General features: G+C 41.6%; 1 protein-coding gene across 1 annotated transcript in view; it reads right to left on the bottom strand.

Moving 5' to 3' along the window:
* Window positions 1–17,301, bottom strand: part of DNAAF6 (dynein axonemal assembly factor 6) — a 61,021-nt gene that overhangs the window by 11,833 nt on the left and 31,887 nt on the right. Inside the window, exons 4-6 of the mRNA XM_044305472.1 lie at window positions 15,567–15,639; window positions 9,489–9,588; window positions 1,234–1,330 (exon numbers count right to left, since the gene is read on the bottom strand). Coding sequence (XP_044161407.1) covers window positions 1,234–1,330; window positions 9,489–9,588; window positions 15,567–15,639 — 270 coding nt within the window. The remainder of the gene's footprint in view (window positions 1–1,233; window positions 1,331–9,488; window positions 9,589–15,566; window positions 15,640–17,301) is intronic.

Genomic DNA, 17,301 nt, shown 5'->3' with positions numbered 1-17,301 from the left:
TTGAAATTTTTGCAAGAGGTGAAGTAAATTATAATACTGGGGTCTTGCAGGCTAAGCCAGGTTGAACCCCCACTGATGCGTCTGCTGGCCTCGACCAACACATTCACACCCAGTCTTGCAAGAATCTCACCCTTGACCAGAAGCACCACGGAAGCACTCTGTAGCACTCATATCCCGGATCCTGGACCCATTGAAGTGAATGGGTCCTTGATGCGGGCTGCACACGGCCAGTGCCCGTGTATTGCGGACCCGCCGTATGCGGCCTGCAATATGGCAACGGTGGGCACACGGTCGTGTGCATGAGCCCTAATAGTCCTCACTGTTACTGTTGACGCAATATTTTAGGTTTTAAAAATGTGGCTCTCGAAAGAAATTTCAGTCGTGGTTTTGGCGATATTTGGCTCAGTTGACAAAAAAGTTTGCCCACCACTGGCCTATACAAATGCTAGTTATAATAATCATGATCTATTTATCTATGTATCGTGTACAGTTTTAGGGTAACAACATGCGTAATAGGAAAATACTGTGGTTATGTCGGTGAAAACCATAGTTTCACCTGCAAATGCCATACTTTCAAAAAAAAAAAATTGTGTTAATCTGTGGAAATTATGAGGGAAATATTTTCATTTTCCTTTCTTCTTTCTATAGTTAGAAAATATATTTCTCATTTGATTACACAGTATGGAAGCCTTATATGTTCTGTATGTGCCATTTATTAAGCAGCAACTTAAAGGGGTTGTCCAAGTTATATTTATTGATGACCTATCCCCAGGATAGGTCATCAATATCAGATCGGAGGGGGTCCGACACCCGGCACCCCTCCGATCAGCTGTTTGAAGAAGAGACTCGCACGGTGTCAGCGCTGCCTCCTCTTCACTGTTTACCTTCTAGCCGTTGCATCTGCAGTGGTAAGGTGTAATTACACCCAAGCCTTTCTATTGAAATGAATGGGACGGCTTGGGTGTAATTACACCTTACCACTGAAGATGCAACGGCTAGAAGGTAAACAGTGAAGAGGAGGCAGCGCTGACACCGTGCGAGTCTCCTCTTCAAACAGCTGATCTGAGGGGGTGCCGGGTGTCGGACCCCCTCCGATCTGATATTGACGACCTATCCTGGGGATAGGTCATCAATAAATATAACTTGGACAACCCCTTTAATATAAATATTAAATATATTTTTTGAATAATCAAAACCATTAGCTAGACACCCAAGTGAAAACAAACTGCTTACCACCATATCCTCACAGCATGCTGTTGATGGGTCTTTTCGACTCATTCCCAAAAATATATCTTCACTTCCAACTCTCTGCTTATAAAGTATTTCATATCTGCGAGAAAACAAAGTAATCATGTCATTTTTTAGCATGTGATTTTTACATATTTTTCAAATCTTGCTAAAAAGTACCTGCGCCTTTTAGTCTGCAGCTTAAAACCCTAAGGACCAAGCCATTTTCACCTATGTGACCAAGTCTAATTTTGCAAATCTGACGTGTCATTTTATGTAGTAAGAGCTTTGGAATTCTTTTACTTATTGAGACATTTTTGGTGACACATTGTACTTCATGTAAATGGTAAATTTTAGTAGATATGTTTTACCTTTACTTTAGAAAAAGAAAAAACAATTGGAATTTCTACGCATTAAAAACAGATAGTGAGATGTCATAAAATAGCTTTTAATTAATATAATGTCTACTTTACATTGGAATCATTATGAAATGTAATTTTATTATTTAGGACGTTAAAGGGGTATTCCCTTCTCAGACAATGAGTGCATATTGCTAGGATATGCCCACATTGTCTGATAATCACCTATCTCTAAAACTAAGCCGGCAAAATGGTGTCTGGCAGTGTGGAGTTCGGCAGGGTTACCACTTCCATTCACTTCTATGGGGTCGACGCAAATAGATGAGCCAGCACTGTGTTATATTTGTTGACCCCATAGAACTGAAAGGAGGGCAGTCGCATACATATATGGTATAAATTTTTCAGGCCAGAACCAGGTAGCTTTGCCAGAAAGAAATGCAAACACTGTGAGGGGGGCACGTGTGTGCATTACTACTGTGAAGGGGGTGCATCTGGGCATTTTTACCATGAAGGCGGCACATGTGAGCATTATTTCTGTGAAGGGGGCACATGTGAGCATTACTATGGAGAAGGGGACACATCTGCTCATTTTTACCATAAAGGGGACACATGTGAGCATTACTACTAAGAAGGGGACACGTGAGCATTACTACTGTGAAGGGGCACATGTGAGCATAACTACTGTAAAGGGGGCACATGTGAGCATTATTACTGTAAAGGGTGCACATGTGGGCATTACTACTGTAAAGGGGGCACATCTGGGCATTTGTACCATGAAGGGGGCACATGTGAGCATTACTACTGTAAAGGGGGCACATGTGAGCATTACTACTGTCAAGGGGGCACATGTGAGCATTACTACTGTAAAGGAGGCACGTGTGAGCATTATTACTGTGAAGGGTGCACATTTGGGCATTACTACTGTAAAGAGGGCACATGTGAGCATTATTACTGTGAAGGGTGCACATGTGGGCATTACTAATGAGAAGGGGGCACATCTGGGCATTTTAACCATGAAGTCGGCACATGTGAGCATTACTACTGTAAAGGGGGCACATGTGCGCATTACTACTGTAAAGGGGGCACATGTGCGCATTACTACTGTAAAGGGGGCACATGTGCGCATTACTACTATAAAGGGGGCACATGTGAGCATACTACTGTAAAGGGGGCACATGTGAGCATTACTACTATAAAGGGGGCACATGTGAGCATACTACTGTGAAGGGGGCACATGTGAGCATACTACTGTGAAGGGGGCACATGTGAGCATTACTATTGAGAAGGGGGCACATCTGGGCATTGAACACCACTCATGTCCTGGCCTTCCCAAACAACAAGGAGTGGTTCCCTTCTTACCCCTCATAGCCATGTACTGCCGGACCCCTGCCACATGGACTCCACTGGCCCTTCAGGATATTCCAACTGTCCTCACTAAGGTACCAGCCACACTCACAGGGGCAGCCCTTCTGAAACCACACTGCCGACACACACTGTCGCCTGTGCCCGCCATTAAGAGTCGGCCCTTCCTTTCCCCGATACAGTCCGGTCACAAGGACCAGCACAGCGCACGCACCCAGACACAGCACTCGCGCAAAATGGGGAATTGTGAGCCCTCCGCACAGTAGAACGACAGCGGTGAGAGACGCACTGAGTCCACACACACAACGCACCCCGCAGAGTCCACAGACACTACGCACTACAGTCACAGAAATTATTTACTACTCACATGCATTCCCTGATTTGCCTCCAGGCTTTCTGTACTGCGCCACTGCAGCCGCCCTGGAGTATACCTTCATCTGCTTCTTCAGCTGGGTGCAAGCTCTGCCTCCCATCACTGCGCAGACCAGATCACACAGCTTCGCGGGCCAGATGTGGCCCGCGGGCCGTAGGTTGGGCACCACTGTTTTACACAATGATTTCATTTTTTAAACAAAAAAAATCATGTTTTAGTGTCTCCATAGTCTGAGAGCCCAACTTTTTTCAGTTTTGGGGTGATTATCTTGGGTAGCGTATCATTTTTGCATAATGAGATGACGGTTTGATTGGCTCTATTTTGGGGTGTGTATGACTTTTTGATCGCTTGCTATTACACTTTTTGTGATGTGAGGTGACAAAAAAAAAAATCGCTTTTTTCACACTTCTTTTTTTTTTTTTTTTTACGGTATTCACCTGAGGGGTCATGTGATATTTTTATAGAGCCGGTCGATACTGACGCGGCGATACCTAATATGTTAACTTTTTTTAAATTTACTTAAGTTTTACACAATAACAACTTTTTCAAAACAAAACAAAACGATGTTTTAGTGTCTCCATATTCTGAGCCATAGTTTTTTTAATTTTTTGGGTGATTGTCTTAGGTAGGGGCTCATTTTTTGCGGGATGAGGTGACGGTTAGATTGGTACTATTTTGGTGGACATACGCCTTTTTGATCGCTTGCTGTTGTACTTTTTGTGATGTAAGGTGACAAAAAAATGTTTTTTTTTAGCACAGTTTTTATAATTTTTTTATGGTGTTCATCTGAGGGGTTAGGTCATGGCATATGCTTATAGAGCCGGTCTACTTATTTTTTTCCTATTTTTACCAATTTTTTTTAATTTGGGGGAAATGACTTTTTTTTTTTTACTTGAAACGTAATTTTTTGGGGGGAAAACTTTTTTTTTCAACTTTATTTTTCACTTTATTTTTTTGTCCCACTTTGTGACTTCAACTTTTGGGGTTCTGATCTCCTTTACAATGAATTCCAATACTTCTGTATTGGAATGCATTGGCTGTATGAGTAATACTGTGTGCATTACTCATACAGTTTCCTGCCTGTGAGATCCAGGGGGCTGGATCTCACAGACCCGTCACCGAAAGGCAGCGCCGATGCCTAAGGAAGACATTGCGCTGCCTTTCATGCCATCGGGTCCCCCTTACAGCGGCACAGGGACCCGATGGCACCTCCGACCGCCCGCCGCAACTACAGTAAAAGCCCCAACGATCGCCAACCCAAGATGCCTGGTCAATGATTTGAGCAGGCACCTTGTTCCGATCACCGCCTGTGATCGGAAATACACATGACGTACAGGTATGCCCTGTGTCCTCAAGTACCAGGACATCTGGGCGTACCTGTACGCCCTGTGTCCTTAACAGTTCTGAAGTAATTTTGAGGGCCTTACATAATAAAAACCACCCATAAATGACCCCGTTTTAGAAACTACGCCTCTCAAATTATTCAAAACTGATTTTACAAACTTTGTTAACCCTTCAGGTGTTCCACAAGAATTAAAGGAAAATGTAGATTTTTTTTTTGTGTGCGTTTCAGCAATGGTTAACAGCTAGGGATGAGTGAACCCGTGGAAGTTCGGGTTTGCCGGGTTTGGACGAACTTCAGGTCAAAGTTCGGGACCCGAACTTGACCCCGAACTCGGACCCAATTAAAGTCAATGGGGACCCGAACTTCACTTTATTAATTTCTGTTATAACATGGTTATAATGGAAAATAATAGCATTCTTAAGACAGGATGCTAAATAAAATGGTCATTGAGAGGTTAAAAATATTTTTTTTTTAAAAACTCACCTCATCCACTTGATCTCGCAGCCAGTATCCTCTGCTTTCTTCAGGACCTGCAAAAGGATCTGCGATGATGTCACCGCAGGTCCTTCTATCTTCATTTATCAGGACCTGCGATGACGTCACCGTGCTCACCACGTGGTGACGTCCTCGCAGGTCATTTTGCAGGTCCTGCAGAAAGAAGAGGATACCGGCTTCGTGATCAAGTGGATGAAGTGAGTTTTTTTTATTGTTATTATTATTATTTGTAACCCTTCATCGGCCATTTTATTTAGCATTCTGTCTTAAGGATGCTATTATTATAAAATCACCCGAACACTGAACTGGAACTTAAGTGAAAAAGTCTGGGTACCCGAACTCGCAAAATTCGGTAAATTCGCTCAACCCTATTAACAGCAAAACAAACTTCAGTATTTATTACCCCGAGTCTGCAATTTACAGAAACACCCCATATGTGATCATGAATCTCTACATGGGCACACGGCAGGGCACAGAAGGCAAGGAACGCAATATGGTTTTTGAAGGGCAGATTTTGTTGTAATGGTTTTCAGGAGCTATGTCACATTTAAAGGGATCCTGAGGTCCCTCAAGAAAGGAAACCCACAAAAAGTAACATTTTGGAAACTAGAAGCCTCAAGGAATTTATCGATGGGTGCTGTGAGTGCTTTGACCCCATAAGCATTTCATAGAATTTAGAAAAACTTTGCTATGAAAATGAAAAATAACATTCTTACAAGAAAATTTCTTTTTAGCCCCAAATTTTCATTTTTACAAGGTGTAGCAGGAGAAAATGCACCCAACAATTAGTTACCAATTTTCTCCTGAATACAGCAACACCCCATACTGTATGTGGTTGGAAACTGCTGCATGGGCAGATGAAAGAGTTCTAAAGGTAAGGAATGGCATCTGCATTTTCTAACATGGAATTTACTGAATTTGTTTTTAAGGGCCAAGCCTTTTATTTTTTGACCGAGCTGTGTGAGGGCTCATTTGTTGAACTGCAGTTTTTATTGGTACCTATTTTGGGTACAGATGACTTCAGATTTGATCTCTTTTAATTTTTATTATTTATTATTATTTTTTTAGGCAATAAAGTGGGCAAAAATTGCAATACAGGGACACAGCCCTGCACTGGCAGTGGATCCACCGGAGTTATGTAGAGGTGCCGGCCTCTACATAACTTTGGCGGATCCACTGCTGCTTCTTAATGTAAGACAGTTGTAAGATCATTTTCTACACCTAAAACAGGTGTAGAAAATGGTAAATGAAACGAGAGATACCAAATTTGTTTTTTTCCATGGCTTACCACTTTTAAATCACAAAATCACCTTTTATTTAAAAAAAATAAATTTGCATGGTCATTATTTTTTCCATCAACGTAGCTGTGTAAGGGCTTGTTTTTACAGGCTGCACTTTCTATTGGTACCATATGACTTTTTGATAACATTTTATTCAATTTTTCAGGAGGTGGAATGGGCAAAAATTCTGTCAGTGTTTTTTATTTTTTATGGGGTTCTTCATGCGGTATATTTGATATGATTATTTTATTCTGTGAGTTAAATTTTTTTATGGCATTCACCAAGTGGAATAAAGAACGTGATCCTTTTATAGGTCAGGGCGTTTCAGACACAGCAATACCAATTATGTGAAGTTTAATTTTTTCACTTAAATAAAATAAATTAGAGGATATGAGAAAAATCTTTTTTTATTAAAATGTTTATTTAATTCTTTTTAATTTTTACTCAGATTTATTGGGGCTGATGGCTGTGTTATACTTTGCAATACTCATCTATTGCTACTAGAGATGGGTTGTTGATCCAGGGAGTTATTCGGGTTCGTACCGAACTTTGTGAGTTCGGGTACCCGCACCTGAACCCGGACTTTTTCACTGAAGTTCGGGTGATTTTATTATTTTCCGTTATGATATGGTTATAACGGAAAATAATAGCATTCTTAAAACAGAATGCTAAATAAAATGAAGGGTTAAAAAAAAAACAAAAAAAAAAAAACTCACCTCATCCACTTGATCACACAGCCAGTATCTTCTTTTCTTCAGGACCTGCGGTTGATTTAAATGGGGTCAGGGTTCGGAGTGAAGTTCGAATGAAGTTTGGGTCCCGAACTTTGACCTGAAGTTCGGCCGAACCCGGTGAACCTGAACTTCCACGGGTTCGCTCAACCCTTTTCAGATTGCCTGATTGGAGTCGGGAAGGAATTTTTTTTACCTAAAGTGGGGAAAATTGGCTTTTACCTCACTGGGGATTTTTGCCTTCCTCTGGATCAACTTACGGGATAACAGGCTGAACTGGATGGACAGATGTCTTTTTCAGCCTTATAAACTATGTTACTATGTTACTTATAATGCTGTCAATTTTGCACTGACACTAAATCTGATCAGGAGCGCTCAGAGGGGAGGTCATTAGCATGGAACATTCGGGGGGTGCACAGACAGCAACAAGGGAGGCACAATGGGTGTTCAGAGGAGTACCTTTTTGTAGGCTCTGATCTCCTCTGTCACAAATGGAGGAGATCAGAGCCTGAAACTGTCATTTTCAGCCGAAGTACGCTCTAATTGGTTAGTCTGCATACACTAATCAATCAAATGGACCAGTTAGGAATTTGGATGTAACTGTACGCCCAGGTGCGCAAAGGGGTTAATAGAAATTCCCATTAGAGAACATGGCGAGCGCACTACCTGGTGTACCAATGTTTTCAGCAGTGGCTGCATATGGCAGTGAAGCCAGGGAAGAAAGAAGCAGCAGAGAAGGATGCAGGACAACGGGGGTGAGAGTTGAGGGAGAGAGCTGGAAGGATGAAGCGGTCCCACGTGTGCAGCGCCTCCTCTCTTAATTGCTGGAGTTGTTACAGAGTGTGGGGCAATAGAGAAGAATGCGGGGCAGCGGTGGTGAGAGTTGAGAGAGAGTGCTGGACAGACACAACTATTCCCTGTTTGCAGCACCTCCTCTCACTTGCTTGCTGCAGGCAGGAAGTTGTTACACGGAGAGCGGGGCTGCAGAGAAGGCTGACAGGTAGCGGGGGGGTAAAATAAAGTAGAGCACTGGAAGGAAGGATCTCTCCCGTGTGCAGTGCCGCCTCTGTCTTGCTCGCTACGGGCAGTTATCACATTGTGAAAGGCAGAACTTGTATAATAATGTACATAGCACATCTTGACTGGGGAAGCCTGTACCTCCTGTGAGCACATACATATATGTCTGGCATCTCTCCTGGTGTGGGTGCCTGGAAATGCCAGCAGTGCTGCCCCTATGACCTGCTTCTTCCCACTGGCTGCTCTTCATGTGCCCAGAATACTAAGTAGTAGGCGGACTGTCCTCAGCAGATAATCCTCATCATCCTGACTCCAGGAGCTGGCCCTTCTCCTCTAAGGACAGCAGACGTGTTCCTGCTCTCACCAGCCTGCAGCAGCAGACTGACTTGCTGTCATAGCAAGTAAGTGCAAATGTAGTGCAGTAGTCTATACCTGTGTACATGCAGTGCTACAGTATATGTAGTGTATGTGCAGTGCAATAAATTGTGTATACCTGTGTATACAGATGTAGCCAGCACAAAGTTAATTAGGATTGCGTGCCATCCCAGCAGTGTAACTGAACACCACCTTTAAGCTTTAGAAGCTTTGCACATAATTAAACTAAGTTAGTGAGATAAGCTAGTGGGATAACGCATCAGGTTTGACTTTAATGCTGGCTACATCTGTATGTAGTGCCACGTATAGTGTATACATGTGTATATGTAGTTGAATGCATAGTGTATATGTATGTATGACAGCTATGTAGCAGGGCTGTGTGTGTGCGTAAGTTACCGACCCTTCACTTTATTAAACCACCAACAAAGCTTTAATAAGTAGAAAATATATTTTCCAAATAATCTGTCTAAAGCTGGGGAGCATCTTATGAGAACCCTCTTTCCATGAATGGTCAGAAGAAGTTTGACTTATCCATAGAATGGAGATACTAGTAGCTGATGCTCATGACTGCTCATCTACCTTTTTGGCCCTTTGGAACACATGGACAACCTTCATGGCGTCTGTGGAATTTGAGTGTGTCATCGCTGACAGATCATCTTAGCCCTTATTATGCCCTCTCAAAAGAGGAGGAGCCAAAATAGGCAAAACAACTACGATTATCTTGTCTTCAAGTCGTTCTCACTTTCATGGGACTATTTGTCAACTTATTTGCGGATTGATGATGACATGGTGAGTTGTGTTTACAAAACATGAATTGATAAAACCTTAATAAAAACAGATTATACAAAAACCTGGCATGTGTCTTACGATTCTGAAAATGTGGACATACACACACACACACACATATATATATATCTAACTTACTCAGGCTGTACTCTTGGGTCCAAAGAGTCATCACATTCTAACCCATCTGGAACTTCCAAAACATTCCATATCTCCTTGGTGCCTCTGTCTTTTTGTAATGCTAGAAATAAAATAAGGGTAAATGTATCAGACTAAATGAGAGAACAGTCCCAAATGTATAAAAATTTATTTCTTTCAATATGAACGCATAAATATAGCTTGAGAGGTACAGCTACATGTGCTTTCTTGTTTCTGCAAGAAACCATTGCTGGGAAATAGGCTAAAGCGAGAAGGCACCACTGCTCACCTAGAAGATCCAGCCCTGCAGCTACTGAACCTTTAAAGGGAACCTGTCATGTGGATATTTGATTATAATCTAACTAATTATATACAATCATTAACTACTAAAAAGTGCCTTAGATGTAGTCACTTACTGGTGTGACAGATGGTTACCTCATAATATACACACAAAGATGCCACATGCTAATGAACTGATTCGAGTCCGGCGTGATGTCATTGAATCCAGCGTATATTTAATTCAGAGCTATAGCCACTCCCCTGCCCACCTGCTGCTGATTCATATGGAAAATAACTGCCAATCAGTAGCAGGTGGGCGGGGAGAGTCAGGAGCTCATGAATATTCATGACTCATCATTATCAGCTGGAGCTTTTCAATACAAGATGTTGGCAGATTGACTGGGTCAATTAAAGAAAGTGACCCAGCATTTTGCTAAGCGAATCAGTCACTTATTTATGTCGCCCTTAGTTAGGACACCATAAAACTGGTGACAGGTTCCCTTTAAGGCCAATGATTGGCTACAGTTACCACGTGTTGTCGATATGACATTGGTGCTACAATCAGGTAAACAAAGCCAACGGGCAGTAGGGGTGCATTTCTTACTTATAGCCCACTTCCCAGCATTGTCCAGTTTCTTGCTGGCAACAGAAAATGTATTTAAATGGGTTATTCCATTATAACAACGTATCCCATATCCACATGGTTGGGAATAAGCGTTTGATCAGTGGGAGTCTGACCACTCGGGCCCACGCCAACCACTAGTATAGGGGCCCATTTTGCCCTCTTTGAATGGGCCGCTCTATTCAACTCTATAGAACTGCTGGAGATAAGTGAACACTTGCACTTTCCCATCTTCTGAGGTCCCATGGAGTTAAATGGAGCAGATGCATGCATTTGTGTCCGCCGGCCCATTCAAATACGGAAACACAGGTCCCTGTTATAGTGATCAGCGATGATAGAAGTTGGACCCCATGCCAATCAGACACTTAACACTGTATCTTGAGAACAGGGGATTAGCTGTAGTAATGGGACAATCCCTTTAACCCCTTACGTTCCCAACGTTCTAATAACCATACATTTTTAATTTTTCTGTTAGCATAGCTATATGAGGGCCTTTTTTTGTGGGACACTATATATTTTTTTATACCACCATTTAATTTACCATGTCTTATATTGGATAACTAGAAGAAAATTCTTAGGCCTCATGCACACGGCCGTTGCCTGGCCGTGGTCGTATTGTGGCCCATAAACAGCAGGTCCGAAATATGCGGGCACCGGCCATGTGCTCCCCGCATCACGGATCACGGACCCATTCAAGTTTAATGGGTCTCAATCCGTCCCGGCCACCGCACGGATGTTGCCCGTGCATTGGGGACCGCAAATTGCTGTCCGCAATGTACGGAACGGCCGCACAACGGCCTTAGTGTGGCAAAATTGAAAAATTTGCAGTAAAACTGCCTTGTGCTCTTCATTCATTCTGTCCCTGGAGTATTTATTTCATTTGCATTTTTTGCCACAGATTTCAAGAAAAAAAACAATCATAATAGCAGGGGACAGATATCATAGGGCCCCATCGCAACTAAGTTTGTTTTCACATTAGTGTTTTTTGCGGATCCGTCATGGATCTGCAAAAACGCTTCCGTTACAATAATACAACCGCATGCATAAGTCATAAACAGATCCGGTTGTATTATGTCTTCTATAGCCATGACGGATCCGTCTTGAACACCATTGAAAGTCAATGGGGGACGGATCCATTTTCTATTGTATCAGAGAAAACGGATCCATCATCGTTGACTTACATTGTGTGTCAGGACAAATCCGTCTTGCTACGCACCACATCGTGGACAGAAAAACGCTGCTTGCACCATTTTTCTGTCCGCCATGGGGACGCAACCAAACGGAACTCATTTTGGTGCATTCCGTTTCGTTCAGTTCAGTTTTGTCCCCATTGACAATGAATGGGGACAAAACTAAAGCGCTTTCTTCCACTATTGAGATCCTATGACGGATCTCAATAGTGGATTTGAAAACACAGATGTGAAAATAACCTTAGTAACTAGCCCCTCCCTGTGTGATTTCTGCCAAATTTACCATTTTAATTTTTTATTGGATTTTATTGAATTGAAGCAGAGGCATAGCTATAGGGGAAGCAGCTGCATTGGAACCCAATCAAAAAGTTGCTATGGGGCTCAGTGATTTCTAGTTATGCCACTGGATTGAAGCATATATCAGGTAATGTGTATTTGTGTAATGAGGGAGGTTGTGGCCTAAAGAGATCAAGACCCTATATCAAGGGGTGCATAATTATCAGGCAGCTTGTTTTCCTCTGGTAAAATGGGCCAAAAAGAGTTTTAACTGGTTCTAAAAAGTCCCAAAATGTTAAAAGTATTTCAGAGGGATGCAGTATTCTTGAAATTGATAAGATATTGGAGTGTGATCACAGAACCATCAAATGTTTTGCTGCAAATGGTCAACAGGGAATAAAAAAACATACAAGGTGTTCAGTGCTCAGGGACATGGCCAAGGTAAGGAAGCCTAAAAACAGACCACCAATGAACAAGACACAAGTTGAAACTGGGCCAAGAAATAGCTGAAGAATTTTTCAAAGGTTTTGTGGACTGATGAGATGAGAGTGACTCTTGATGGACCAGATGGATAGCTGGATCAGTAATGGGCATAGAGCTCCACTTTGGCTCAGATGCCAGTAAGGTGAAGGTGGGGTACTGCTATGGGCTGGTATTATTAAAGATGAGCTAGTTGAACATTTTCATGTTGAAGGTGAAATCAACTCCGAAACCTACTGCCTGTATTAAGAAGACACTTTCTTTAAGCAGAGGTACAGGAAAAAGTCTGCATCTTTCGAGGAAAACATGATCTTTATGCAGGACATTGCTCCATCGAATGCATCAATCCACTGCATGGCTAGCCAGTAAAGGCCTTAAAGATGAAAGAATAATGACATGGCTCAACTGCCCTAAACCCTAGCTCAACCTTTTAGTGGTGAAGATGGACTCAAAATCAACTCCCAAAACAAGACATTTTCTTCAAACTGTGGTACAGGAAAAAGTCTGCTTCTTCCAAGAAAACCATGATTTTCATGCAGAACAATGCTCTATTGCAGGGGTGAACAACCTTTTTTGGTCTGAGGGCCGCATTGACACATCGCTCTATTTCAAGGGGCCGCAAATAAAAAATTTAAATGTTGATTGCCTCTCATTTGCATCAGCCTATTACACAGGCCAATGTAAAGCGACTGCGGAGGAATGATCGCCATCACAGTCTATCCCCCTTCATTTAGTTACCCTGATTACACAGAGAGTTGTGCGGCACAATTATACCGGTCAGTTATCATGAATGAGCATCCCTATGAAGACTTGTTCCCAGTAAGCAGGGGCGGACTGAGAACTTGAAGTGGCCCCGTTTGTAGTCGGGCACAAATTGATGGAAGTCAGGGCCAGCAATACCATATTGTGGCACATTATACCACTGCAAAATATCAAATTACTCCCTCATAAAACACAGGCCTGCGAGCCTAGACACTGCTTTCAACGTTTTGCAAATAAAGGATTGAAAGTGCAAGCACTTTATAAAAAGTGAATAGCAATTTTTCCTCACTTATACATGTAAGCTAAGAGCTATATACAACTGAATTGTATTGACATTATGCACATTATACCACCCCAACATAGCCAAATACCACAGTCCATCCAAAATACTGCCCCCATGAGCACAAAATACATCCCCAAAAACTTTCACTGGCCGGCCGTGAGGAGGGCCCAGGCGTGTAAGATCAATAAAATGATCCCCAATTCCAAAATACCTAATTGTTGTCCAGAGGAAACCCCACTCCACCCTGTCAAAGGCCTTAGTGGCATCAAGTGATAATATGGAACGAAGGCACCCCCCCCCCCCCGTCACTTGCATACTAGAGAAGATATGCCTTATATTTTAATGAGTACTATTCCCCGGAATAAGCCACATTGATCGGAATGTATAATTGACTATACCTTGGAAATAATTTTTATATCGGTGTAATTTTTAAAAATTTTATTTTGGTTTTACACAATAAAACGACTTTTGAAAACAATACCATGTTTTTGTGCCTCCATGTTCTGAAAGCCAGATTTGTTTAAATTTTCTGCTGATCGTGTTGTGCAGGGGCTCTTTTTTTGCAGGAAGAGTTGATGTTTTTACTGGTACCATTTTTGGGTTCATGTGATTTTTTGATCATTCAATAGTACACTTTATGGGGCAAGGTGACCAAAACATTGGTTGTCTTGGAACAGTTTTTATTTATTTATATATATTTTTACAGCGTTCACATGTAGAGGTAGTTCATGTGCACCTGTAGAGCAGGTCGTTACGGAAGTGACAATTCCCTATATGTATGGACTGATTTATTTTTTAAACTGTATCAACTATGTAACTATGTATACTTCTTTCTATTTAAGTTTTACATTATAAAAGCATTTTTGAAACAAAAATGTTTTAGTGTCTCCATTTTTTTTTTTATCGTTTCAGAAATTGTTTTATGTAGGGGCTCATATTTTGCAGGATGAGATGATGGTTTGATTGGTACAATTTTGAGATACATATGACTTTTTGATCGCTTAGCACTACACTTTTTGTGATGTACAAAAAATAGCACTTTCTTTTTTTTTTTTTTTTTTTTTTTTTTTTTTTAACGGTGTTCATCTGAGGGGTCAGGTAATGTGATATTTTTATAGGGTAGTTCGTTACGGATGTGGTAATACCTAATATGGTTTTACACAATAAAACCATTTTTGAAACAAAAAGAAATATCATGTTTTAGTGTCTCCATATTTTTTAGATGATTACTCATTTTTTGACTGGTACTATTTTTGAGTACATATGACTTTTTGATCGCTAGGGGTTGCGTTAGTTTGTGATGTAGGGTGACAAAAAAGGCTTTTTTGGCAGTTTTTTCTTTTTTTTAACAGTGTTTATCTGACGGGTAGATTATGTGATATATTTAGAGAGCCAGTCATTACGAATGTGGCGATACCTAATGTTAGTTTTCTCATTTTTTCTATTTTTTCCTTGTAAAATTAGGGTAAAAGGGTGTTTTAGTTTTTTTTATTATTAAAAATACTTTTTTTTTTCACAATGTAATGCACTACATCTGTATTGTAATGCATTGCCTGTTAGTGTATTACAAGAGCTGGATCTCCTAGCTTTCCATAGAAGGCAGGTCCCAATGCCTATGCAGCGTGGGCATCCGATGGGAATGCTCTACCCGCCACAAACACCTTCTATGTCCGGTCAGTGCTGACCGCCGCATAGAATGGGTTGATCCACAGCAGGACCCCTGCACTGATCGGGCGCACACTGTTCTGGTGCCCGCCTGATATGCATGACGTAGTAATACGTCATATTGCGGGAAGTCACTTCCCGCTATGACGTACTATTATGTCATATGTCGGGAAGGGGTTAATCACAATACTGACCCAATAAACCTTAACCCAGAAAACCAATTAAAAACCATTAATGGCTTTTAATTGATTTTATGGGATAGGGTTTATTGTGTCAGCATTTTGAGCTTTAAATATTTAGCAATTAATTTTTTGGTGTAAATAAACAACGTCTGAATGAAAACAACGAGCTGAACTGTTGACCACTGCTCTTTCATAAAAAAAATATCTTCTTGTCTAATAGGAACCTAATATCAATACTAAAATGTGGATATGATATAACTGTGTCAAAACAACTTCATGCAAAGGACTTACTGTGATTCATAATACAAAAAAAATGTACTACTTTAGATTATCAGTACTTACCACTGCTCACTTTTTTTTCTGATCCTAAATGTCCAATATTTCCTGGATTAACCACTGAGGATGAGGAAAGTCCCTAAAACAGTAGATTCGATAGACAACACATCAAAATAAACTTTAAATAAACATTTAATGTAATATTAAATACCTGTACAGGGAAACAAATAATAATCTATCAATTTTATACCGGGTTAACTTTATCCTGACTACTCTAACCAATCTTTGCAGAAAGGGGTGGCAGAGAAATATAATGAGGAAGTTTTATAAAACTATGAATAAAACTACGTGATGATGAAGCTGAATATATTATAACAATGGACAATATATTGATAGAATGTAACTATAATACAGTTAAGAAAATAAAACTAACATAAACTAACAACATTTTCTGTCCTATGACAACCATTTATTATGCATCCCATTCTTAAGCAGGATGTGAACCCATTTCTAGTCATTGCTGCCATAACCTTTATACTTGCCATCTGGAAGTAACCTTCCTTTCCCAGCCACTCTATGAAGCTTTCCAGTACTTTGATTAAGGCCCACGGCTGAAAATGTTTAAAATATATGTGCTGGGAGTCCACACACAATAAAGAATGAAACACTGCTTGCAACTTGGTGGAAATGCGGGAGTCTTTGTTTTATATTTATCTGCTTTGGGACACATCTCCTGCAATCACACTTTTAACGTGGTGTGCCATTGGAATCTATTTAGAACACTGGTAGCCAGAGAAGACTGACTTTACTCATAATCAAAACTTTTTTTTTCGTCAGCAAAGACAGGTTTTCCTGTTACACCACTTTAGAAGTACAGTCTTTGAACAGGGGTTTAGTATAAGCAGATGACAAACAAAGTAGAAATCCCCCATTTTTGGATCTGGGTATTGTAAAGGAGGATGACTCCTTGTCTCCTCTGAAATACAACAGAGAGAAGAGTCAACCACAGTACCCCAAAAATAGAACCTGCTGTCAGGCTACTCAATGGACCGTGGAAGGCTCAGCTGAGACTGAGCTTGGCTTAGCCTGGGTAGACATTTGCCACACAAGAAGAAATAAATATCTTCTGCAATGAGGAGCTGTGATCCATGCCATCTCGTGCATCTCTCTTCACTTAAATGCTCCTAGTGCACCCCAACAGAAGTGACATGCAGCACTGTATCTGACATCCCATGTAACCCAGACATCCAACAGCTTCACTGCAGGACCAGAAGGAACTTGTCACAACTAGCTCCCTGAATTAGATATGCCCAGGATGCCATCAGGGGAATCTTCACAGGACTGACGGCAATGCAGCGCCCAAACAGAATTAAATTCAGTAGGAGGGAAGTACTCTGCCTTTGCAAACTCCAACCAGGCAAGTTGCAAGCTCCGCCAGGAGCCCAGAAGACTCGCAGAACCTCTCTGGTATGCCTGCCAGAGATGGCCAGTTTGCAGGCAGATGCGGGCTGCCATCTTTTCTCACAAGTCCGGCGAGGCATAGGTAAGCCCTTACCTGCGCCGCAAGCCGGTCTCAAACAAATGCGGTCAGCGGGAGCAGGCAGTTCCGAGAACAGCCGCCGGGGGCCTTCATCGGGCTGTTCTCGGAACTGCCTGCTCCCGGTGACCGCATTTGATTTCAGACCGGCTCACGCACAGGCACAGGTAAGGACTTACCTGCGCCTTGCCGGACTTGTGAGAAAAGATGGCAGCCCGCATGTGTTCGCGGGCGAAAAATGCGAACTGGCCTTCACTGATGCCT

The sequence above is a fragment of the Bufo gargarizans genome, chromosome 9 (genome assembly GCF_014858855.1).
Source record: "Bufo gargarizans isolate SCDJY-AF-19 chromosome 9, ASM1485885v1, whole genome shotgun sequence".
Taxonomy (NCBI): Eukaryota; Metazoa; Chordata; class Amphibia; order Anura; family Bufonidae; genus Bufo; species Bufo gargarizans.
This window is presented reverse-complemented; position numbering and strand designations above follow the sequence as displayed.